Source organism: Anarhichas minor, unplaced genomic scaffold, assembly GCF_050575085.1.
Source record: "Anarhichas minor isolate MPS153535 unplaced genomic scaffold, ASM5057508v1 ptg000080l, whole genome shotgun sequence".
In the NCBI taxonomy this organism is placed as follows: Eukaryota; Metazoa; Chordata; class Actinopteri; order Perciformes; family Anarhichadidae; genus Anarhichas; species Anarhichas minor.
In genome coordinates this window covers 1,461,691-1,486,196 of record NW_027466526.1, presented here as the reverse complement: position 1 = coordinate 1,486,196, position 24,506 = coordinate 1,461,691, and the positions used below count along the sequence as shown (strand labels likewise).

Here is a 24,506-nt window from a genome sequence, read left to right as displayed (position 1 = left end):
AGCAAACAATCCAACGCTAAGGGTACAATCTGTAGAGGTATTAGTTGACACACAATCTGAATTTTTTTAACCGTAACCAATTAATCAGATGAATGATTTTGAACATGATTTTAGAATCTGTATGCTGACTGTGTAGCAGTGTGAAAAGGGCATTTCTCGCTGTTAAAAGACAAAGATGAGGCCTGAGACCAATGTGTGTCGTCGTCGTCGTTGTTGTTGTGTGGCGTTCAGGTCCTGAAAACGCTACATACAGACTAGCCTACAGGTCCCTGTGGTCAAAATCCAGCTACCCTCTGTGCACTTTTCCTTCAGGCACTGTTTTCTCAATCGTTTTCTAACAAATGCCAACTCCTTATCATTTAAAGTTCAAAACTTGTCTTTGGACAGAATAAATTGAAAGTGAACTGAATTTGAAATCCCTGAAGGTCAAGTCTGAAGTGTTTGAAGGCTGGAGTTCCCTCAGTGTGCCGATTTCACACAAAGATAAGACAAAATAGCTTCTGAAATTGAAAGCAAATGTCAGTGGTTTCCATGTTACCTTCAAGCAGATTATTATACACAACATTACATACATAACATTATAACATCCTGTTTTTGAGTAAGCTTTCATTGGACCATCGGCACACCAGGTAGTGCTACCAGAAGTGAGGAATTAATCTGTCTTTAAGAGCAATTCAGAGTATGTGTGACAGAGTTTAGCAATGATCTATATTCTCATTTGTTTTGACAAGTTCCAGCTAGACATAATGCTGTTTTCTTTTTCTTTACCATAAAGCACCACAGACATGTTTATGATGGGCCTCTGTATTGCTCTTTAATGACAGACACATACTCCTTTCCCCCACAAACAGCAGAAAAAAGACATCCGCAGTTTAAAGGTATCATGATACAGTAAATGTTTTTTTTTTTTTTTCACAGTGTCTAAACACAGAACAGTGTTAGTTAACAGTGCTGAAGCCGTATGGATTGGTGATCAGTGATGTTATAGTGTACCACAGTCCTCTCAAAGCAACACTTCATATGGTTACTCCAACTCTCCCACACAGAGACAAACAAGAGTTCAGACGGGATGTTTGATGTAGTCTCCTCTAAGGGACTTGTGGTTTTGCTGTTAGATAAGCTACATCAAATGTGTATTTCTGATTTATGGTGGGCTGAGATTCTCAGCTGAACCTGTATTTTCCTGAAAAAAAAAAAGATGAATTGCATAATGGATTCAGTCACCTCTGAAGTCCGGAGAAAAGTAACTTGCACATGCTGATAATAGCATATAGAAAAATCTATACAAATATATAGAAGGAAACGAATGCCATTGGGTCCTGGTCTGGTTGTATGTTTGAGATCAAGTACAGTACAGTGATCCTGATATTATTGTTACATGTGTTTGGTCCCTGGGAGAAGAGCTATTAGACAAAGAAAGAGAATTTTTTTTTAATGTCCACTCATATTTTCACAGTCTCTCTCTCTCTCTCTGTCTTTTGCACAAAAAGTCTGCTGGTTCCTGGAAGCATCTTTTTTTTTTGTGGTTTACAAACTTCATTCAAGATTCAGTAGTCATTGGCTGAAGATGCTTGAAAACGTCAGGAACCGTTTCCTCAAACCCTGAAAAGGTTATTTTTTGAGAGACATGAGATTTTCACCTGACGGCAGAGAGTAGGAATGAAAAAAGGAGAAAAGGCCGTCTGTGAGGAGGAAGCTCTTAGGAGACTTAGCACAGTTTGGTTTACTAGGTGACAAGTTGTGACTAAAAAAAGATTACAGAGGATATTACCCCAAGTGTTAATATCATTAGTTTTATCTTGTCATAGACAACCAAACTTGAATTTGAAACGGTGTATTGCATGACACTACAGCAGGTCTTCCTGCAAACCAAAGAGGATTTGTACTTTGCGGTCAGATAAAACCTACAGGTACAACCGCTAATATAAATGAAAACATATCAATTAATGATTATTGATTATAGTCCTCCTTTAGTTGCTTTTCTAAAGGAAAACATGTGAGACTTGTCAACAGGTTTTTGCTGTGAATTTCTCTTACTCATATTAAAATAAAGTCTTTGTCTGCCTCCTCCCCAGAGTCTGAGGACTTTTTGCCCGCTGCCTTGTCCTTGTCTGGGTTTGGAGATTGGTCCTTGGTCTTGAAGGAGCCATGATCCTCAGAGTTGGTACGGAGACGGCTGGGTCGCTGAACAGAGTCCGACACAAACCCCGCCCTCACTAAAAAACAAGAGAGGGAGAAGATGAAAATGACAGCAAGTGTTGACAATGCTTAGAATAAGGGGAAGATAGGGGGAGAGAAAAGAAAGGTGAGGAAGAGAGGGAAATTGTTGAAACTACACATTTTGTTTAAATATATCTGATATTACGTATACTGCTACAGTTTCTTCATCAGAGGGTGACGACCGCATCGTACGTTGTTGTACGTTACAAGAGGTAGTGTAGCAGTCTTCTGTGCATGTGTAGAACGCAGGCATCGAGCACAGACAGAACAACTACGCATACGCAGCTCTTAGTGTCCGTTTTGGAGGATAACCGAGGCTTTACAGCAATAAGTGATGTAAAGCGCAACAATTCACCCTTATCTTTGCGAGCAATCTGCTGCCAAAAACGTCTTAGTAAATGTGCAAAGGAGTGCACGATTACAACTGTAGCAGAAACAATGGATTCTTAGATATACAGCACAAGTTGTAAACCTTTATTAAGGATATACAGATTGTTATCCCTTCGATTGACTGATAATCGTTTAAGAATATTTCCCTACTCTCTGCCCAAAGCATGCTGGGATAGAGTACTTAAAAGGGATTCTGCTCCACACTGCCACTTCACTATTCTTGATCGTCTTCTTCAACATGCAAAGGGAACTAAACATTCCCTTGTGTATACCGCCACCTAATGGCTCTCGATTGACTCTGTAATGATCTGCATCTGACGCATATGGTCATATATGTACAGTGCTTTCAGACAAGGGAGGACAATGTGCAAGTCTTTGTTTTTTTAAACGTTTCTTATAAAGCCCTGAATGCTTTCATGTCCTACATTTATTGTTCCAGCATCATTAAATCTCTAATAAGTAGGAGCAAAGGTTTTTTTCTGGTTAAAAAATGTGTTGTTGTCCAAGAATCCATCTGATGGCGCAGATGTTTTGACATTGCACTTTCTGCACTGAGCAAACAGAAACTACATCCTCTAGCTTTTAAGTCTCTGGAATTATTCAATATGCATATGGATAAAACACTGATTTTATTAAAGTTCTATTGATGATACAAAAAAACAAACAAAAAAAAACTAAGTAGCCAGTGCTTTCAAAAGAAGTTGTCCTTTGCTTAAGAGCAGGAATTAAGCTCATCAACATGAATCAGATGTGTGTGCCTCTGACAGGGCCCAGAGGGCGTCACTGATAACGTTCAGTAAAGAAAATGAAGGGAGGAAGAGCAGAGAGAAGAAAGGGAGACCAAAGGAGAGGACATAATGTATAAAAACATCAGAGGGAAAGGAGCATAGACAGTCATAAATCACCAAGTTGCCGGGCTGCCTGTTACATAATACTGCTGTCACAACCTGACAGTGACATCAAACATCTATCAGTCTGTCTAGGCCCTAGATAATTCCTCTAGATTCAAGGGGAAATCTGCTCTGGCCAAAGGACAGGTTTCAGGTGAAGGAGAAAAAAAAAAGATACTCAGAGATTTTGACAGACAGATTTTGTGACCCACCATCCTGAGTGGTTTTGTTCGTAGAGCCTCCTGACTGCAGACTGTTCTGGCCCTCTTTGTCTTTCTCTGACACCGTCCTCTTCAGCGTTGGAGGAAGAACTGTGGCTTTAGGAGACACGCCACCACTGTTTGGGGAATCTGAGCTCTCATCTGTCAGGAAAAACATATTATCAGCTTATAACAAATATGGTCTCATCCGTCAAACAATCTGACGGGAAGATTAACAACTGAACCACTGCAGCAACAATCCTCTCAGTAATGTGGACATAAACAGTGTGGTAATCAGATCCAATGCTTGTACCTATGCTCCTGCTGGTGCTGCTGGTCCTTGGCTTATGTGGGATGGAGGGTCGGGCAGCCAGGGCAGGCTTCGCTCCCTGTGGCACCGGTGGTTTGGGACTTACTGGCCCCCCAGGAGAACTCGAGGAGGACGTAGCCCTGAGACGAGAGGCCTTGTCAGGCTTCGTCTCGCCTCGAGGAGGGGCCTTGTCAGGCTTCGTCTCGCCACGAGGAGGGGTCTTCTCTGGAGAACCAGTCGGAGGATCTGATTTATTAATTGAGCCACTGGGAGAGCGGCTTTCTGAGACGATGGGCTGGGGCTTGGCTGCTGGCACATGCATAAAAATAAATTAAAATCATGCACACAATGATTTTCATGTACCATATGGGTATGAAACCAGACACTAAAACAGGAACGTGATCCACTAATAATCCACTAAAACCAGCTGCAGGTCTGCTTGAGTCACTAACTGTTGAGTTAAAAGTTTTGTTTTCTTCCTATGTTTATCTCAACAGAAAAAAACTCTCACCTGTTGCATTGCTGTCAGGTCTGTCGGGGCTGGAAGACTAGAGGAGACACAAGGACAAAATATTGTATTACGATATTCACGAGTGTAGAACGTTCTTGTGTTGATTCAGTGCAGTGGTGAAGTGATTATACAAACTGAACAGGCAAGTGTCAGCAAGACATCTTAAAGTCTCTTGAAGGTCTTTAGTATCATCAGATTATCTTTACTCCGCAATAACTGTACTGGTTTTAAATGATCCCCCCCCCCCCCCCCAAAAAATCCCTTGCATTAAAAAAAGCCCTCTCCTTCTCAAAGTCCTGGGCTGAATTTCAGTCCCAGTAGTGACCATCTTTTTGAGTCTGGTATATTTTACACTTTGCAGTCAGTTTTATATACAGTATATTTGGAGTTTCAAGCTTTTATTGTTGACTGTACGTGTAAAGCAAAGCAACATTCAAACAGGAGGTGGCGCCTTTGTGTTAGAAAATGCCCACACACCCAAGCTCTGTATTAAGTAGTCTCCTGAATAGCTCTCTCCATTACACCTGTATACACACACACATACACACACACACACACACACTTTGCAGTGCAGTAACTAGTTAAGGAGTTATACATCTTGTGAACACACTTACAGGTGCAAACACCAACTCCTATTTCAAAGACAGACACACAAAACATATTTGTCACTCTGCTCCCCTTCGATTTATTTCCAATATTTAGATCATTTGCATGTCAGCCTTCTCGCTTGTCTTCAGCACTGAACACTTAGAGCACTTTGTCCCCAAAACTAAAATATTTAAAGAAGCATCCCTCTATATCTCACTGCCATACCACTTTACTTTTGAAGTTTATCTTTTACTGTCATGTTATTTTGACATTCATTTTACAGAATTGGCTTAAAATAGACTATTTCATTTTTTTATTATTAAATAAATAAATGGAGCATTACTAAAACACCCTTTTTACAGGTGGAAGGCTTAACTTGAGTTCAAAGATAATCACTTTTGAATCTCTTGCAAAACTGAGCTTGAATTCTTTCATTAACTTAATTTGATCATATTACAGTAGGGTTTCTCCTTTTTATTGCAGTTTATTAGTGTCACTCTCTTTCTTGTTGACTTTCTTTTGTGCCGTGTTTGTTTTTGCGATGGTTTGCAAAAGTGAAAGGAAGAGCCCATTTGTAACCAAACTATCTAAATCTAAACTCAAGCTTCCAACCAGATCACATGGTCCACGTCCACAGATTGAGTTTGCTTATTTCTATGGAAGTTTAGACGTTAAAACTGATTCTGAGCACCACTATCATCTCTTCCAGCTCCAAAAGAAGCAGGTAATTCAACCTTGAGTTGAGTTTTTTTTGTCAACGACATTTTGCAACTACAACCTCACTTTGTAACTGCCTTGCAAGTTACGACCCAAAACAGATGTTGCAGGATAAGGATATTCTGTGTTTGATTATGGGGGGCATATTCATCTTGTCCTATGAAATTAAAATCAGGCACAAGACATTTGCCACATGGTGGCGTCTCCCATCAGTACCTTACTTTTCCCTTATTCTTGTATCTTTTGCTTTTTGAAATCACACCGCCTCACCTTGTGTGCTCTCCTCTCCTGCTTGGCCTTCATCTCTGCGAGGAGGCCGCTGCCCATCATTTGCAACCCTTGGTACCGCCGGCCTCCCTGAGGGCTGCCCCTGCCGTCCGAACACTCCCAGGGCTCGTCCATGGAGTCTGGCGTCCTCAGCTCCTCCGAGCGGTCTGAGCTGCTGCTGTAGTCTGTGTGCTGGGAGCGGCTGGAGGCGTCTCTGCAGGAGGGACAGGAATTATTAGGGTATCAGGGGCCGACTGGTACATTCAGAGGTACTGTGAAATCTGTTGTTCTATAACAAGAAAATATTCATCTGTACCTGGACTTTGGCTCAGGTGCTGGGCTCTTTACTGCCACCTTTGGTGAAGAGGGCTCCTCAGGGATGGAAGCCGCCGTCGAGGCTACAGTGGCTGAGGATGTACCTGAAGCTGGATTGGTCGCCTGGTTTTTCTCTGACTTACCCGAAACTGGGGGGGTCGTCTGATTTTTTTCTGATTTGTCCGATTTATCTGCTTTTTCGGATTTGGTGGAACGTTTGATGAGGTTGAGGAATCCTCCTTTACTCTTCTTCTTCTCTCCATCATGAGATTCTGAACTCTTGGAACGTCTGAGAGGAGACAGAACGAGAGACAAAAAAGTATTAAATAATTAATACATAATAGTAAAATATAAATATTAGAAGCAAGTATAGTTGAATACATCTATACTGGAATACATATTCAGACAGTCCTTCATGACAAAACTCTAAATGAAGCATTATCCTCACTTGGAGTCCATCCTGGTGACTTTTGTGGAGAAGAACTCGTCCACACCCTCGTCCACCCTTCCCATTAGGCCGTTCTGCTCCCCATCCTGAGATGGAGCACTGTTGATTTGCTGAAAGAGGAAGTTGAAGGATCTGGTACCATGTCTGGAAATGAACTTTAAAAATCCATACAAAGCAGCTGAGCTTTACTCACAGGTATTTTGCTGGAGTGCTTTTTCTTGTTCCTTCGTGGTCGCAGTTTGGTGAAGTGCTGCAGCTTTTTTTCCTCCTCGGACGGCAGCTCCACCATCCCTCCTGGCGGTCGGTGCTCCAGTTTTGGCAGGACCTGAGATGGAGTAGGTGGAGTTTGAGATGAAGTTGATGCTTCGTCCACATGGATAGGGACGTCTTCCAGGGCCTTGTCCAGGTCAAACGCCATCTCTGTGGATTAGACGGTCATTAGAAGGTTCATTGTAGATACACATTGAATATTCAAGAGTACTTCCTTCCACGTGTCATCAGGTAGCACAAGATTGAGGAATTATTTGAAAGACCAAAGGCAGAATGATTAAAACCAGCCACCCTGATCCATCCGCTTTTTATATTATCAAGCAGAAAGATAATGTACTATTTGATTCTAATACAGCTAAATGTCACGACATATAAATAAAAAAAATATAATATACTGCTTACCAAAGGCACGAGACACTGGCCGAAGCATTCTGCTGTGGATGCTCTTCCTCTTGGATTTTGGAGTCATCTGAAAGAGGCGCACAGAATCAAATAAAATTTCTGGTAATTGTTAACAAATTGTCCAAGTCATTTCTATCACTCAAGACCAGTAGAGCTTTTAGTACTGTCAAAAATCATGAAATTGATCAGCTAACTCTGTGGCTATTTGGGATTCTGTCCACATCTTATTTTAACTACACTAGATTTCATAGTTTGTACTAAGACCAGACATCATCATGTAATTATTAACAAATTATAGAGTTACTTATTATGTTTTTTTAGACGGTACTTATTATGATGTTGCATATTATATTGTGCTGTGATCCACATTTACAAGGTGGTGATGACGCACATAGTGCATTGAGTGGAGAGAAACAGTGCAATGTGGCTGGATGCATAACAAAAAAGTTAATTTTCAAATATCAGTATTCAACTTTGTTAAATAATTTGGAGAGTGAGTGAGGAAGTAATAGATAAATGCGTCCTACGATACTCGTAGTGTAGCTTTTCTACACCATCTTTAAAATACATCACCAGGATTAAATATTCAAATACGTGAGGCTCTTTGTGTTGTAGCACAGAGAAATGTGAAGCAAGCCGGCGCAGCAACGACAGACAGAAAAGGAAAAGAGCAGCGTGAGCAGAAAGTGAATTGAAAAGAGAGTTTAGAGGGACAGTCGAGAATTACTTACACTGGTGCAGCACAAAATCTCCATGGAGCAAAGGTGGAAAGAGAAGGAAGAACAGAGGAAAAGAAGATTGAAGAGGAAGAAAGACAACACATAGTAAAGCCTAGTGAAGACAAAAGAAAGATAGCTGGTGTTCTTGTAAAAGTAGAGGTGAATAGGACAGAGAGGGATATAAGATGAAAAGAGGGGCAAGACACCAGAGAAACAGACAGGACCAGAGACCGAAGAACATGCAGCTTCCTGTTGACTGCAGCCTGCATTTACTGTACATCCCAACTCTCACACATTATTACATCAACACAAAAATCAACAAAAACAAACGTGGTGAAAAGCAACCGTTCCAAGGGTTGACTACATTTGAAAGAGTGGTAGGTGATGAGGAAACAATAAGACTCAGGTACGTCTCCACACACACACATATCTGCCCTCATAGAGTACAAATGAACCAACCTGAAAAGCCAACTATAAAAGCAAAACAGGTTTTTAGCATTTTGCAAAAAGTTCTGTTCTGATATTTACTGAACATCGAGACAATTCTTTAAATTAATACTAAATTCAATCCTCAATTGTCTTTGGCAAATGTAGAGTAGCCAAGGTCTATTTTTTTCCAGTAGAGGGTGGTATTAGGTTGTAGTTTGCGTCATACAACTAAATCGAACATTTAATTAATAAATGTAATTTGAGTCGCATGAAAAACACGAGGTGCCTAGATAATAATACATGAAATAAATCACGGACAGTTAAAACACACGGTTCCACCCACGCCTACCATGCATGTCTCTAGATCCTCCAGCCTCTCAGCCTCCAGTATCTCGGTCGATGCTCTTTTAGGAATCTTTTCCTCCGGGACGTCCAGATCCACAGACTCCTGCTGCACCAAGGGGCGACCTCGCCGCACCAGGTGGTCTGCCTGGTAGGAGGAGAGGAAACCGGGAGCAGAGGTGAAGATATGGGAGCAAAGGGGGGGGGGGGGGGGGGGGAAGATGTGGATATAATTGGCAAGAATGGTAACGGAGAGATAAGGCGAGATAAGATGGAATGTGAGGAATTGACAGAAATGGAAGATAAAAAAACAGATATAAATGAGTTTCAGAGAGATTTACATATGTTACAGCAATTTAGAGGGCAAGTTATCAGCCATTGTTAATGAATCAATGAGCCAGTTGAGAGCTTTGTTGACTTTAATCTTACCAGAGTGAGTTGTGAAGTGGAAAGAGCCTCCAGAATCTCATCAACAATGCGATCAGACAGGAAAGACGCTAGACTCAGCTTCACTTCACTGACACAGAGGGAGAAAGACAGCAGAAACAAACAACCACGGAAAGATCTCGGTGATTCGCCCGTGTAATCCATCGCTACGTGTAAATATAAATGATACTATTCAACACACTCTCACCTGATCTTGTTGATGATATCCACCCCAGACTGCTCCAGGAGGGTTTTAGTGACAAAGCTTTTGGGTACGACCATCTTGGCTGAGCTGGCCTTCATTAGCTCTGGACGAAGAGCACTCCTCTTCATCACATGGGGACACAGAGACTCTGCTGCGTCCACCATCGACTCCAACAGAGTCTGGAAGGAGTGAAGATAACGGATGGATGGATATGAACATGTGTGTGTGTGTGTGTGTGTGTGTGTGTTTATGATGAGGGATTTGATTACAGCAACTACTGGCTGACAAAAACTTGAATTTATAAGTCATTTTTTATTTTTATTTTATCTGAAATTGGCATTACCTGTTTAACTGTAAAATTGATATAAACATTTTATATTTTGGTGCCTTGGGTGAAGCATTTTACAACTTGTGCTCTATAAATAAAAATAATTATAATAAATGAAATGAAATAATATCCTTCGATTTAAAGTTTTCTGTTCTCTACCTGTAGGTGGCGTCTATCTTCTAGTTTTCACTGTATTCAGACCTTAAAAACCACAAATACTGGACACAATATACTTTGAACCCTTGCCAGAATTCGATTTAAGGTCCTTGGCTAAAAATAAAACATTACTCAACAATTATTTGAAAGTGTACTTTGTTTTGGTGGCTATAATTCATAGTTTTTAACCCCACCTGTAGTTGTTGGTCCATGACGTTAGTCACCTCCCCAGCCACAGACTCCAGTTTCTCCTGGATGGGTCCCACTGACGAACTGTTCACCTCCTCTCTGGCGGCTGACCCAAGGTGGTAGAGGTTCGGGAGCAGCTGGGGAGACACAGAGAGGAGGACATAGGATGAACGAAGGAATCAAAGAAAGGATGCAGGTAGCTGATCTCCCAATTAGCTTATAGATAAAACCTCTTAATTCACACACACACACACACACACACACACACACACACACACACACACACACACACACACACACACACACACACACACACACACACACACACACACACACACACACACACACACACACACACACACACACACACACACACACACACACACACACACACACACACACACACACAGCAGTGAGGCCCGTGTGTATAATGTGCGTCTCCTCACCGTTTTAGAGTTTCTGGCATCTTTGATGAGGTTCTCTGCTGACCTGACGTCCTCCAAGATGGCGTCTGTCTCAGAGTTCCTCAGAGAGTTCAGGTGGTCCTGCACCTTCACACAAATCCTGTCAATCATCTGGAAGACAAAAACGAAATGTCAAAATTTGGTTAATGGATAAATACCTACTCCAGGGTTAAATGTTATATTATTTCAGTACCTAATATAAACATAAAATGGATATTTCCTTGAGTTATGTGGCAACCTGTGTGATGCTGATTACCCTAAACAGTAATATCTACAGTGGCTAGACACACCGGTCAATGAAACACAGCTTTGTCTTCACAGGATATAAATGTGATATACCAACAGGGAGAAGTGCAATCAGGACAAAATTCTTAGTCCCGAAAAAACTAAATCTCTTTTACCAGTGAAACAATTTTCTACTTTTCTCAAGACTCAAGAAAGTTAAGTTTGTACAATTCTGTATTAACTGTCCTACTTATTGTATTTGGTACAGTTCTATCTACTTTGTAAACAATTATAGATTAAGTTTGGTCAAAAACATACAGATTATAGTGCATATTAATTCAATAGTTACTGTGTGTGTGTGTGTGTGTGTGTGTGTTTTATCAGTTTTGTTACACACCTGTTGTGTGGTTGTGGTTACGATGCCCTGCTGCAGCCGATAGGCCTGTTCCTGTAGGTATTTCCTTGTTTCATGGTTCCTGTACAGATAATTCTCGATCTGGGGGGAAAACACAAAGCCACTGTCATGATAATAAACCAAAGTGATAATGAAAAAAAGAAGAAGATCATTTAGTTTGATTTTCCCTTTTTTTATCGTGTTTTCTACACTATACAAATCCTCTCACACTATGACAGGACAGCCGAGGGACCCAGAGAGAATTCTGAACATACCTTTAGCAAGGCGTCCTCCGTTTTCTCAGGGCCGGCCTTCAGAGCCTGGGAGGCATCGATGATGGGGATGGGCATGAAACGAATGGTGAAGTTCCTGATGGACACACAGCCAGAGGACATTGTTATTCCACAGATGGTTCACATTGTAGATGAAGGGAAAGAGGCAGAGGCGTGACTAGGGATGTTCAGACAGAAGGTTTAACATGGTATTTAAATAAACATGAAGGAAAGTGATTCATCCCAATGTGGTATTTCTTGATACAATGCTTTACAATTTAAGAAGTCAATCTGCACATTTTCATTCAGGATAACCTACAGTTTGTTTTAACCATGACTTATACAGTAATTATATGCCATGGTTCAATCAGCATGATGAGTGTGCATATGGTGGAGACAGCGTTACATGTGGCACAGCCACTCGGGCTCCTCCCACATTGGTCTATTACCAAGCAATGAAGTGGCACCATTAGAGAGGTTACTGATCTGCAAATAGAGGTCACCACACAGTAATAATATTCATATTATGATGGAGGAGATGAATGGATGGCAGGAGGAAGAAATGAAGACACAGTAAAATGGAAAGCAGAAGGCACAGAAAAGAGATTAAAATGAGGGTGTTTGGAGGTAAAGGCCGAGTCAGATGTTGATTGTTTTCAAATTCGAAGGTGAACGGATTCATCTTTGATCAGATATGCTTCACAATAAACACACACACACACACACACACACAGCGAAGCACCACGCCAGGCAACCTGGTTCGCAAACTACTGAAGATTTGACTTCTGTATGAACTGAATAATGATTATTAACATGGCCTACATACTGCCTCCGTCACCAGCCTTAAATAGCATCTCTTTAATTTTACAACAATAACAAAAATGCTGTTTTTATGGATATAATGGTTGAAAAGTATTCATACAGTAACTTTTAATATCGGTGAATGTAGGAAACGTTGCATGCTTTCTATGTTCACTTTAAAATTCCCACAAAATACGCCCGTCTTATTAAGCAGCATTGAACGTCTGGGCAAACCTCAGAGGAATTTAACATTGAGCATTGTGAAAGAAAATCTGACAAAAGAGAACAAGAGACGTAAGGAAATTGACTAAAGGCGGCAAAATGCACACATGCACAAACCACTGCACTGCTGAGCAGAATATAGAACAGGGGCAAGAAGGAAAGGAAATTGTTATTTCAATAATTCAATACAGAGACCCAATGGGGAAATACTGTAGGTGGATGTGCTGCTGGGAGAATATGATAAACAGAGAGAGAGAGGGATAGATGTACAGATGTGTCCCAGAAGATAATTTAGTGAGCGTGTCATTTCACACACAGGGAATATTGAACATTCAGACAGTAGACAAAAATCAGATTTAATCAGTCATTGCTTCTTTGTTGCTGTATTCATTTTCCGGTTTCCTTCCTCTCATCCTCTCTCCTACTCTTCCTGTCTTAACACATCTCAAGGTGTCCCCCTGCTCAGCACAAATGTAACAGACTGTAGGGCACCGGTGTATGCAAACTGTTAGAATTAAGGTGTAACAGTGCCATGTAACATTCATAGGTTGTCAACATTGCCTTAATAACTGTAACACACAAGCAGACAGTCATCAGCACACAGTCATGCACACGTACATGGACTCAGTATACACAGATACAGACAGAGCTACTCACTTCTCCAGAGCGGCTGCTACATCCTGAAGACCCTGAGGGCTGGTGTTGTTCTTGTCCCACATCACAGTCCTGCACAGACAAACACACTGTGACACAGGGTAACACAGAGAGACGATCTACAACATTTTAACTGCCATCAAATGACAAGTAATATCGACTTGTAAATGTTTTTTTACTTCCAATATTGGAATACATATTTGAACCACACAAGTTCCAATATTCATGCATGTGTTTGAGTGCATATAGGGTCAAATATAAGGGAACCTATGTGGTCTTTTATTGTTTTTGTCTATTTGTCTTTAATATCATTTTATCAGTCAACACCTTATTTTAACCCCTCTTATTTTGCATTTATAGACAATATATAGATCATTTAATAAATGGTTTATCACTATGGATGTTTTAAGTAGAGCATTTGTGAATGCAACAAAGTCAATAACTTGGTGGGCAACCGTAAGTGGGGGCCATTGTATGAACAGATAATCAATGACAACACAGTAAAATGCAGTTGTAATAATATACAATCTGTCTTCATGGGACAAGTTATAATTGTACATTAATAACGACCACAGAAACGGTCTTGAGTTCTTTGCCAGGTTTTGATATTTCTTTCTGTGTGTGGACAGATTTTGTCACCATGATAGTAGCACAACCGTGCAAGATGCAGTAACAAACCTTTATAGGTCTGTAGCTGAGATCAAAATGAAAGCCGAACTCTAAGATAGGTGTGGTCCGAGCAAGGGTGCCCGGAAGTAGAGGCGAAAGAAGTGCCCCTGTCCTTAAAAGATGTAGCGGCTGGTGTGATCCCATCACAGCATGTTCTCTAGTTACTTATTGTTATTTATGACTGGCAGTCATGTGACACAGCCTTAGAGCCCTGAATGTATACTGACCTGAGTTTGGAGTTGATCTGTAGCGCTTTGGCCAACATCTTGGCTCCCATGTCCCCCATGGCGTTCCCGCTGATGTCTAACCTGGTGAGCGAGGAGTTGCTGCCGAGAGCGTTCAGAACGATGGTCAGATCACTCTTCAGTCTGGAGTCTGCTAGAGACAGAGATGTGAGGGGCTGGGGAGGGAAGAAATAAGGGAGAAGGAAGTGTATATGTGGGGTGGGAGGAGGAGAAAAGAAAAGGTTTTGAGAGAGGGTTGATATTATGAGAACGAGGCATTTAATACTACCTTATGACTGTTATATATGATGTGTTTGTGACTGTTAAAAGGACGCAGGACAGTCTTCCAATTCTTATTTACCTTTTGCATTAGGCGAACATTTAAAAAGAGCTTTCTTGGCCCTTGTTGTACATCACTGCCAACTTTAACAAAAGTTATTGTAATGTATAACGTTGAGAGCATTATTATTCCTTTAAGCAGTGCCATCATGTTTTCCTGCCAAAGTGTCCTTGAATGTATTCACTGTCAATGGGTGCCTGATATCCCTGTGTCTTCTTTTCATTTGGCTTAATTCTCACACTTCCTATCAGAAAGTATGAGCATGCAGTTGAGCACGGTCGTCAGAGCTCAACGCCACTTTTTCATCATTACAAGTGTCTGAAGCTTTTTAAAATCAATCAAAACGTTAAAAAGCAACTTCATCTTGTGCAAATATAACAGTGGTTATACAGCTCTGTTCCTGCAGAGGGTGGTATACTCAAAAGGGCAAACCCTAGTTAAACATTTATCAGAGGATCAAGTGGACCTGCAAGAGACTTTTCTAAAATGTCAGAGGTGTTATCATTCAAAACAGGGCACTCCACAGGGCAAAATGAAAAATTCAGTACTGGATCAAGTAGATTTCTTTGTGATGTGAGGGCTTACAAATGTCCAACAGCGCCCGTCTGTTCACCAGCTCTGAGCTGCTCTATGATGCATGTCATTTACACAGCTGGAGACTCCTGGGGGCCATCTTCACAAAACGCGCTGAGGCTAGGCTGCATTCACACCAAATGCAAATCAGTAGGTCCGAACTGGCTGAGTTAGAAGGAACTCCTAAAAATAAGGGCTGTGTCAGTCCCAATTTTAGTGTTTGATCTCATAAATATGACAGATGCAAAAGCGCACAGCGCTGCAAGAAGCACTGCCAGTAAAGGTCTGAATGACGTGTGAGCTACTCTCTAATGAAGCTTCTGTCTACGAAGGAGAGTGATACACTGATTGGATAGCAATGTATGTGTGGCGGAATAGTATCAACATGTCTTGTTTGAGGATGCAGAGAGAATTATTTACTGTTTGCATGTGCTTCTGTGGGGCACAGAGCAAACATTGAACATGCATATTTAAATGGGTACATGTTTATGGACCTGTAGCCGCGGTAATCCTCACTCCAGTGATGCAAAGTAGAAATCACTGGGTTTATAACAGCTGAACAAAAATCTAAATGTCCTGCTGTAGCACAGAAAATCAGTGCACTAATACCATCTGATCATAGCAGTAAATGTGGAAGTAGGGAAGTATACAATGGCAACGTTTGCATGTTGTGCTGCCTGCAAAACGTACAAGTCCTGTCCCTTTCTATCGCTGAAGCAAATGACTTCCAGCAGCTCAGATTCCCAGCCCTTATTAATCCCTAAAATAGTGAAATCATTACTCTGGGCATGTATACATTTCTTGTTTAATAAAACCAAGAAAATTAGAAATTGTAGCCCAAGACACGCAGATAAAAGTGACATTATACCAGAGACAAATGAATCTATTTAATGAATGAGCGTTTACTGATGAGCTGCGTTTATTCTAATGAAACTCATTTATCTTGCAGTGTGTCTGCAGTCTTACTGGTTACTCTTTCTCAACCATTAAATGATTATTATTATTATTGTTAGGTTAGAGAAATTGGGGTTGTACAGTTATTCTACTTTCCCCTTTCACATATCTTCTCTGTATCGTCTTCTCTAACTTCATGCTGGTGAAATTTAGGTTTTTACTGATTTCTTACTGCCATAACAAACATTAAGATTATAATTACTAGGTCTGGTCTGTGGTTTTGCATGTGTTGTAGTTTGTATAAGGGATGAATATATATATATATATATAAGAATTACATTTTCTGGTTAGTGATGGCAGTTATGCAGATTCAATTAGTGTCTAATATATGTTGTTTGCTTACCACAGATATATTACACAAGCAAAAAGAGCAATAAAGGAGATGTTGTATTTTGCAGATACCCAGTTTGTTTTTTCTCTAGGGGACTATTTCTTGGCCAAAGGAAATTCCTTGCGTCTCCTCCTCTCCTTTCCAGGCAACCAGCTCAGACTTCAGGAAGTTATTGCTGCCGGCCAAGAAAGAGTCCAGGTGCTGTAAATTAAGGTACCATTGGACAGAAACAGGATAGCTATTTTCCAGTCATTATGCTAAGCTAAGTCAATCAGCTGCTAGCGGAAGCTTTATTTTTTTTTCTGCACATAAGTGAGATCAATATTCTCTGAAACAGAATACAGTTTACAGCCATAACGTATCTCAGGTCTGGATTCAGAAACACAACAGGGTAAATGTGGTGCCTGGAACTAAGTCAAGCAAGTGTGTATGTGTTCACTGTATTGTGTATCAGCGACTGTGCAGGGCAGTCTGTTGCGTAGGGTTTCTGTGAGTATGTATGCGAGTGTGAAAAAAGAGAGAGAGGTAGGAGTAAATAAAGTTAATGGCAGGGGTGGCAAATATTTTGTGATTTTTTGTCTCTGTTTTAGTTTTTCTAGTGCTCTCTTTTTTCCGTTTTGGCAGTGGTTACCCTCCTTTCATCGAAGGTCTTATTCCGTCACCCATTCAGAACAGCCCCCAGACCAATCAGCTGTTCTGATAAGATACAAAGAATGACCTTCTCCGTCACATTTCCTACCTACCACTATTACTTTTATTCCTTACTATCCTATCCCATCTAATGAACATTCTTTGACCCTCCACCTTTAACCTCTGCATATCACTTTTTCCCTCCTGTCCTCTCTTTGTGTCCTTCCTGCACAGCCAGATAACCAGCTCCTTCAGAAACGCTATCTTCACACACACACACACACACACACACACACACACACACACACACACACACACACACACACACACACACACACACACACACACACACACACACACACACACACACACACACACACACACACACACACACAATAGGACCATCAATCTAGTACATCTGCCTCTGTGGGAGACAATAAAAGGACAGGCACCAGGGCAAAATCTGTGACAGCTCCCATGATGGTGGCAGAGATAAAACTGGAGAAAATACAGAACATTTATTAAATGTTCTGTATTTTGGTGGTTTTCCTTTGTAGTGCTGTTGTGTTCCTAACGTTCTGCACCTGATACTTGAAATAGCATGAATATTTGAGTACAGCTCTCATAAACAACATGGTTTCAGTTTAATGTGATACTTTATTCATCACTAGGGTGATTATATTCACACCACCCTCCGACAGAGAGGTCAGGGGTCATTTGTAGAGCAGCTGGTGGCGATTCAGTGATTTGCTTCAGCTGGATGCTCGCTGATACAGGATTTGAAACTGAGGCGTCTGTTTGGAGGACGTTCTCCGTCACCATTTATCTGCTGTCCCTCACAAACGGCAGATGGAGAAGGAAATGAAAAAAAGCTCACCGACTCTTCTTCCTGAATCATATGGACCAGGCTGTCCAACACTGGAGCAAGGTTTCTATGTCAGGCAGAAGAAAGACAGGAAGAAAAAATGAGGCAAAAAGGAAGCGTGGACATGATAAGCGCACTGAGAGAACAATCTTTTGAGAACTGCACCGCACAGATTTTTCTTTATATACTCAAGTATAAAAAAATCTGCAGAATACACCGTTTCTAGATTAATCTGTGCGAATCCATCAGGAATGCAACATTTTGTAGTAGGGAGTCGTTTTTTATGCTTTTATCATGCCGAATGACTTACTTCCAAGAAACCTACGTGCAAATTTCTGGTAAAAACACGATTTAAAGAGGTGCTTTTGTGTGATTCTTTGTCGAGATACTCTGTTTATACAGATCTGTCAATTAAATCAACACTGGATTAGTCGACAAAGAGTGTTAGTCGATTAAGAATTTCTTTGGTCATGGACAGCCCTACTATGTAGATCTCTGGTCATCTTGACCCCTCACTATGTACAGTACATCTTCTAAGTATGTACAGTCCTCCGACTTCCTTGCCATGTGGCATTTATAAGATCAAACATGGCTGACTATTGGATGTTGGTTTGTAGACGGCATCTGACAGAGCAGTCTTTGGTCATCCACAACAGACCGAGCTAAGACACACTAAGCCACAACCAAACCCAACCCAGGCCTAACCACTGAGGTTTCTCTCACAGCCCCGTACTGTACACCTCATCTGTTCTTACTTGGACTTGATGTTGTTGAAGTTCTTCCCCAGAGAAAGGTGTCTGATGGATCGGTTCTTGGCCAACCACACCAACAGAGTGGACAGGTCCGAGTCCAGGCCTGGAGGTGGAGGAATAGGTTGAGATGATAAGGTTGACTGGTCTTTGATTTTGGTAGCTGCATGCTGAGGACTTATTATTAGCATGATGTTGGAATTGAAAGTAAATATATGATACAACATGCATGAAAGCTGCCACCTCACCGTTGTCAGAGATGTCTAGGCTGGAGATGTTCGGGATCTCGGCAATACAACCTTCAAGGATCTGAGAGCCTCCTGACCGCAACTGGGAAGACAGGAGGGCGAATTTTAAACACACACACACACATACACACACACACACACACACGCACACACAGTACGTGAGGCACAATATAGCGTATGGCATGTTCATCTAATAACGGTACAGCTAGCCAGAGCTCCTAACACTTTAAATATGCGACTCCCTAACTGCCTGCTGCACGACTACTAGAATGAGACAGCTTTTAGAGAATCCTGCACCAATATTGTGCAGAAGGTTGTACGCATTCGACAATACGAGATTCAACTACTGTATATACATTATGAACCTGAGTACCGCTGTGAAAACAACAAAGCAAGTGGTTTCAATGACAAAATTATGCGTGTAAGATTTTTAGGTGAAACATGCATTTGGTTTCTAACAGACAACTAATAATGGAGACATGCAGGATACAACTTATGAGGAACTTGTGGTTTTATCATAAAACTTAAAATAACAACACAGATCATCCAAAATAAAAATATGGACCCTGAGAAGAATAGGATCAGCAGAAAATAAAGCATCTGCCAAAACAGACGTGCAAAAAAAATGAGTAGGAATGAGATGTTAATTATTAAGATTGAGCACATTTGTACTTACACAATGGCCAAGCTTACAGAAGCATTAGGGGGAGAGAACGGCATGTCAGAGCCATGCCAACAATTACCAGCAACAAAACACACAGATGCTTAATACTTCTGTTCTCACCAGTGACGCACACATTTGCACGAAGACACGTAACAGAAATCATATACACAGTCCTTCTCTCGCATGCTGTCAGCCCACTCAAAGCACAGTTTTGGGCCATCTTCACCAAGCGGCTCATTTAGACCTCGAAAAAAAAAAAAAAAAAAAAGGGCCGAACGCATCATTTCCCCCCGCAGCTTCAGTTTGGGAAGATTTCTATGGGAATCTGGAATTGGATTTCCTGTGTAATTTGTATTCATGTGTTATCTTTAGCATTCCCATTGAATCTGCATTGAATCTGCAGCAAGCTGTCTTTTCCTGTTCGAGCAGGGGAGGAGATGAAGGCGAGGAGCTGGTGTGTGTGGGTGAGAGATGTGATGAAACAATTAGGGATGGAAACAGCTCCCTTTCACCCCCCACCCCTCTGCTCATCTTTCCCCCTCCACCCCCCCTGCCTGCTGTCGGCCAAGTATTCCATTATACCGCCTCTTAACAGTGTCACTGGCCTGTCGGGACGGTTTTGGAGTGGATCCTAAAAGGCTGATTGCATTGGATGAGTGTTCCCTCCATACTATTAAAAACCACCCTCTCCAAACTTTAGCTGACAAAGGCACTTACACAAATACCGCTAATACTAGACACAGAAAGAATAAAGGAATACAATCCAGAAGACACAAGCAGTGCCCCAGGAAGACCCACTGGTTGCCGTCTTTTGATTACTCAGGCTTTCACTGTGTTTTGTAGCATTGTGCTTTAACTGTGTCAACTGATGCATCATCATTTAATGTTACTACAGCTGAGGGATCTGGGTCTAGTCTTCTCTGCAACTGCTCTGGAAACTGTTGTCGCTGCATTTGGTGATACATTTAAAACACTTCCATCTCTACTGAACGTTTGGGGCTTCAGCTCGACAGCTGTCACATTGAGATTTGATTTCAGTGCAGCCACGAGGGAATGATCACTCACGGGCCGACTCACGGGCCGGGTACAAATGCACAGAAAGCTCTCAATGATATCTTGACTTCAAATGAAATGATGTATGAGGGAAAATGACTGCTCGGTGCATCTCTGTCGGTCTTACCTCACAGCAGCTGAGATCCAGAGACACGTCCTTCAGATTGAGGTTACTGGCCAGGCCAAGCAGGAGAGCTCTACAACAATATCAATGTAAGCAGTTAAAATAATTATAACTTTAAAAGGTATTAAGAGATTTGAAAAACGTTTCATCAGTAGACTGTTCATTGTTTGTGAATCCAGGTTTCCCTAATTGGTTATATTTTGTTCCATTACGTTTAAATTTGTTTCCATTGGTGAGCATACATGTTTTTTTTGCCACTGTCAATATCCAAACTCCAGATACTAATGATGATACCACTTGTAGTAAAATAAACATTAAACTGCAGTCTCCCAGTTAGTTCAGATAAAGCTGCAGCTGCTGTCCTCCAATGCTGCTCCTCACTGTGAAATAGGCTGACAAGACAAGTTTATTCTTACTGTACCTGAAAGTCTGAAAATGCTCAACTTTGAAAGAGGAGACAGGTGATAAAAGGAGATGAGGAACAGAATGTACAGGCGCAGAGAATGTGGGGCAGAAGCTCCACAGACGCATTAAATGTGAATGAATCGTGCTCTCACTTGAGGGCCTCCGGTGGCAGCTTGGTTCCTGACACGTTGATGGAGCTCAGAGACATGGCGCTGCTGAAGAAGTGCTTAAATGACGGAGGCACCTCTTTGCCTTTCCTACAGAAAACAAAAAGAGAGCAGGAAATAAAAACAATGAAAAAACATGTCAACAACTTTTCAGACTATTTAAGCCCTTTTGATCCAACACCAGAAAAGGCTCGATGATGACCGGAGATTCAGGCAAACAATACGTTTTTATTACTCTTACCATGTCCTAAAAGCCTGTGACCCATTTTAGTTTTTATCTGCTGTTGAAGAAACTGTTTTAGCTCCACAAAACAAAGTCCTCAGAGAGGATTTTCACAAAGGAGAATCACTCAAGCCCCATTTACTGTACAACCCGTACCCACTTCTGCCACTGTGTCCGCACATTCAATTCCCCTTCTTTCCTTCCACCTCTACCATACTCGTGTTCTCTACTCCTCTCTCCATGCCTCCACCTCTCTCACCTAATAACCCCCCCCCATCCTCTGCTCCTCTCTCCCCTTGATGAAGTCCTCAACTCCCTAGAGGCACACTGGAAAGAGAGATAATAATTGGAAGAAAACTCCGCCCACCACCCATCTGTTACACACACACACACACACTGCACATTTACAAACCCAGCAAAACACAGGATGTTTGTCAACCTGTTTCATCTTGTCTGTAATGGCACTTTGTCACCAGCAGGTGTCACACACCAACATACAGACTTTGGCTAAAAGGAACTGCTGTAACAAGTCTCTCATTTCAGGTCAAATCAACCTTTTAGGGCAAAAAGACACTTTGATGTATACACATACTACATGTACATGTACTGTCTCTACAGAGAAGCTTCAGTGGTGTTATGGGCTAAAAAGCATTGTCTAGTGATGACATAGTGGATGACAACTTACAGGAGATACAACTCAATATCAACTTTACATTTAGGCCCTGATTTTACAAAAAGATGCAAGTGGTGGTTGTGGATAACTATGGAAGCCATCTTAGCTGTGATGGTATTCTGGAAATCTTGCAAATGCACTCTTGACCATCACACGTTTTAAGATACAGATCAATTTAGTGCAACACGGATGGGTTTTTACCTGTGAGGGAAGACGCTCTTTGACACATTAAGAACAGAGAGGTGCTCGACGGAGCCACGCAGCAGAGCCGAGCAAACCTGGAAAGCACACTGAATGTATTAACAGGACATATGAGCTGTATAAACAAGTGTCGTTTGAGTTCTCATGCTTTATTTGGAAAAGTGAAGAAAGCGTTCGCCTGTGTTACGTGTTAAGAAGTGTGTGAATGTATTTATGTCTGGCTGTTTGTGTACGTGAGAGAGACAGAATATGATCTAAGAGCTAGTCAATATGTTCAGTGACAGGCTGACAGCTGGCTACGTCTCAGACTAATCAATAAGCTGTATTTGGCTCTCAGACCCACATCAATACAGCACATACGGTATTCAGATCACTTCACAAGCAGTATATGGCAACACAGTTTGAGTGGGCGTGTACAATTAGATTACATTCCCTGCAACACCGACATTAATGGCCTGTACTTCATTTTACAATACGGCATAATGAGGGACAACTAGAACTGCACGTTGTTTGCTCACAGAAAGTAATTCTCTCATTCTTCTGCTGGGATTGTTTTGATAGAAATGTGTCATCCATTATCGTATGTCTTTTTACCCGATTCTCTTTTAATAGGCAGGATATCATTTTAGTTTGCCTCCTAACTCACCTGGTCCAATGAGCAGTCAGTGTTGGAGAGGTCAAGGGTTGACAGGCTGTTGGGTTGACCCAGGAAGTGGTAGAAATGCTAAATGTAAAGCAAAACACGACACACATTGTTACAAAGGAGAAGACGATGCCTTGTCAACAAGGAACTTCCTCTACTCGTGTTGATTTGTATACTTTAGAGGCTAGCTGTTTCCAGTCCTTGTGCTAAGCTAAGGTAACCGGCTGCTGGTGCTAGCTTCATATTTACTGTGCAGACATGAGAGTGGCATCAGTCTTCTCATGAAACACTTTGACAAAAAAGGGAATATGTGTTGTTCCCTATTCCTCTAAAACTATTTTAGCTTCAGTCACTGCAGTATTTTAGGCAGCAGATGATACTAACATCTGTGTGTGTATGTATCGTGATTTGTTGTATAGATATAAATACAATATGTCACTGGGATTGGTACGACTGTGTCAGTTAGACTAGATTCTGATTTGTAACCCCACACTAGAAGGTTTCTCTCCTTATCCCTGTATCTGTGCTCTGGACAGATGTTGAATTTCCCAAGTCGATGCTCTCCTACAGAGTGACATGCTAACTGATTTATAACGGTCTGCAAACGCCTCCACACATCCGCAGCACTGAACTGTTTCAATCGATTGAGTGTTATTGCTACCAGCGCTAAAATGGATTAGAAACTGTGTGTTTGTACCTGCATGTCGTCTCCTCGGAGGACATTCCCTGAGAGGTCCAGATGGACCAGGCTGCTGGGGATGGACGGGTTGGCACTCAGTGACTGACAAAGGCTGTTCACCCCTGCAACACACACACACACACACACACACACACATGCAATGTCAGCATTATCCCAACCCTCAAGCCTCCTGTTTTGACAGCGCGCGAAGGAAATATCAGTGGGTGAAAACAGGAAAGAACTGGATCAGAATGTAGAGTGACTGCATGGAAAGGGAAAAGAGCAAGCCTTCTCATGGTGGTGTAAATGTAATGCTGCACCTTTCTCACTGTAAGTCTATGTTAAGGATGAGGCGTTTTTAATTTTATGTCACAAGAAGATATATCAAAATAAATCCATTAAAGGCATGACGCCAACATCAAGCTCTCAACAACCTCATGAAGTGCTGCTGTCTCAAATGTTTACGACGTGAGAGACAGAGATTGTATGCACGTCTTTGCATGCATGGATTTCTATTGTGTGCGTGTGATGTCGTTATCCTCTGCGTACAACCTCTGACCCCGTGTCAAGTCTATCACATGGCTGACACACTGAACTAGCAGTGAATCAAGGTGTGACTGTCAAATGACGGACTCGACAGAGATAGAAAGCTGAGAACAGATGAAAAAGGGGGGAGTTAAAAAGGAAAAACTGCCAAATACACAGAAATAATAAAGATGAGATAACAAGAGAGACAA

At 41.5% G+C, this 24,506-nt stretch overlaps 1 protein-coding gene across 1 annotated transcript in view; it reads right to left on the bottom strand.

The window, feature by feature from the left end:
- Positions 1–494: 494 nt before the first annotated feature.
- Positions 495–24,506, bottom strand: part of LOC142938204 (F-actin-uncapping protein LRRC16A-like) — a 62,099-nt gene continuing 38,087 nt past the window's right edge. The window contains exons 13-39 of the mRNA XM_076081459.1: positions 23,788–23,891; positions 23,094–23,171; positions 22,448–22,524; positions 21,336–21,440; positions 20,782–20,851; positions 18,938–19,019; positions 18,696–18,795; positions 17,953–18,007; positions 14,251–14,423; positions 13,358–13,426; positions 11,681–11,774; positions 11,409–11,507; positions 10,769–10,897; positions 10,328–10,459; positions 9,653–9,828; positions 9,448–9,535; positions 9,026–9,166; positions 7,529–7,595; positions 7,036–7,276; positions 6,857–6,955; positions 6,597–6,697; positions 6,410–6,482; positions 6,097–6,295; positions 4,522–4,558; positions 4,014–4,319; positions 3,713–3,862; positions 495–2,216 (exon numbers count right to left, since the gene is read on the bottom strand). Of these exons, the coding sequence (XP_075937574.1) occupies positions 2,038–2,216; positions 3,713–3,862; positions 4,014–4,319; positions 4,522–4,558; positions 6,097–6,295; positions 6,410–6,482; positions 6,597–6,697; positions 6,857–6,955; positions 7,036–7,276; positions 7,529–7,595; positions 9,026–9,166; positions 9,448–9,535; positions 9,653–9,828; positions 10,328–10,459; positions 10,769–10,897; positions 11,409–11,507; positions 11,681–11,774; positions 13,358–13,426; positions 14,251–14,423; positions 17,953–18,007; positions 18,696–18,795; positions 18,938–19,019; positions 20,782–20,851; positions 21,336–21,440; positions 22,448–22,524; positions 23,094–23,171; positions 23,788–23,891 (3,224 nt within the window). The 3' untranslated portion in view covers positions 495–2,037. The remainder of the gene's footprint in view (positions 2,217–3,712; positions 3,863–4,013; positions 4,320–4,521; positions 4,559–6,096; positions 6,296–6,409; positions 6,483–6,596; positions 6,698–6,856; positions 6,956–7,035; positions 7,277–7,528; positions 7,596–9,025; positions 9,167–9,447; positions 9,536–9,652; positions 9,829–10,327; positions 10,460–10,768; positions 10,898–11,408; positions 11,508–11,680; positions 11,775–13,357; positions 13,427–14,250; positions 14,424–17,952; positions 18,008–18,695; positions 18,796–18,937; positions 19,020–20,781; positions 20,852–21,335; positions 21,441–22,447; positions 22,525–23,093; positions 23,172–23,787; positions 23,892–24,506) is intronic.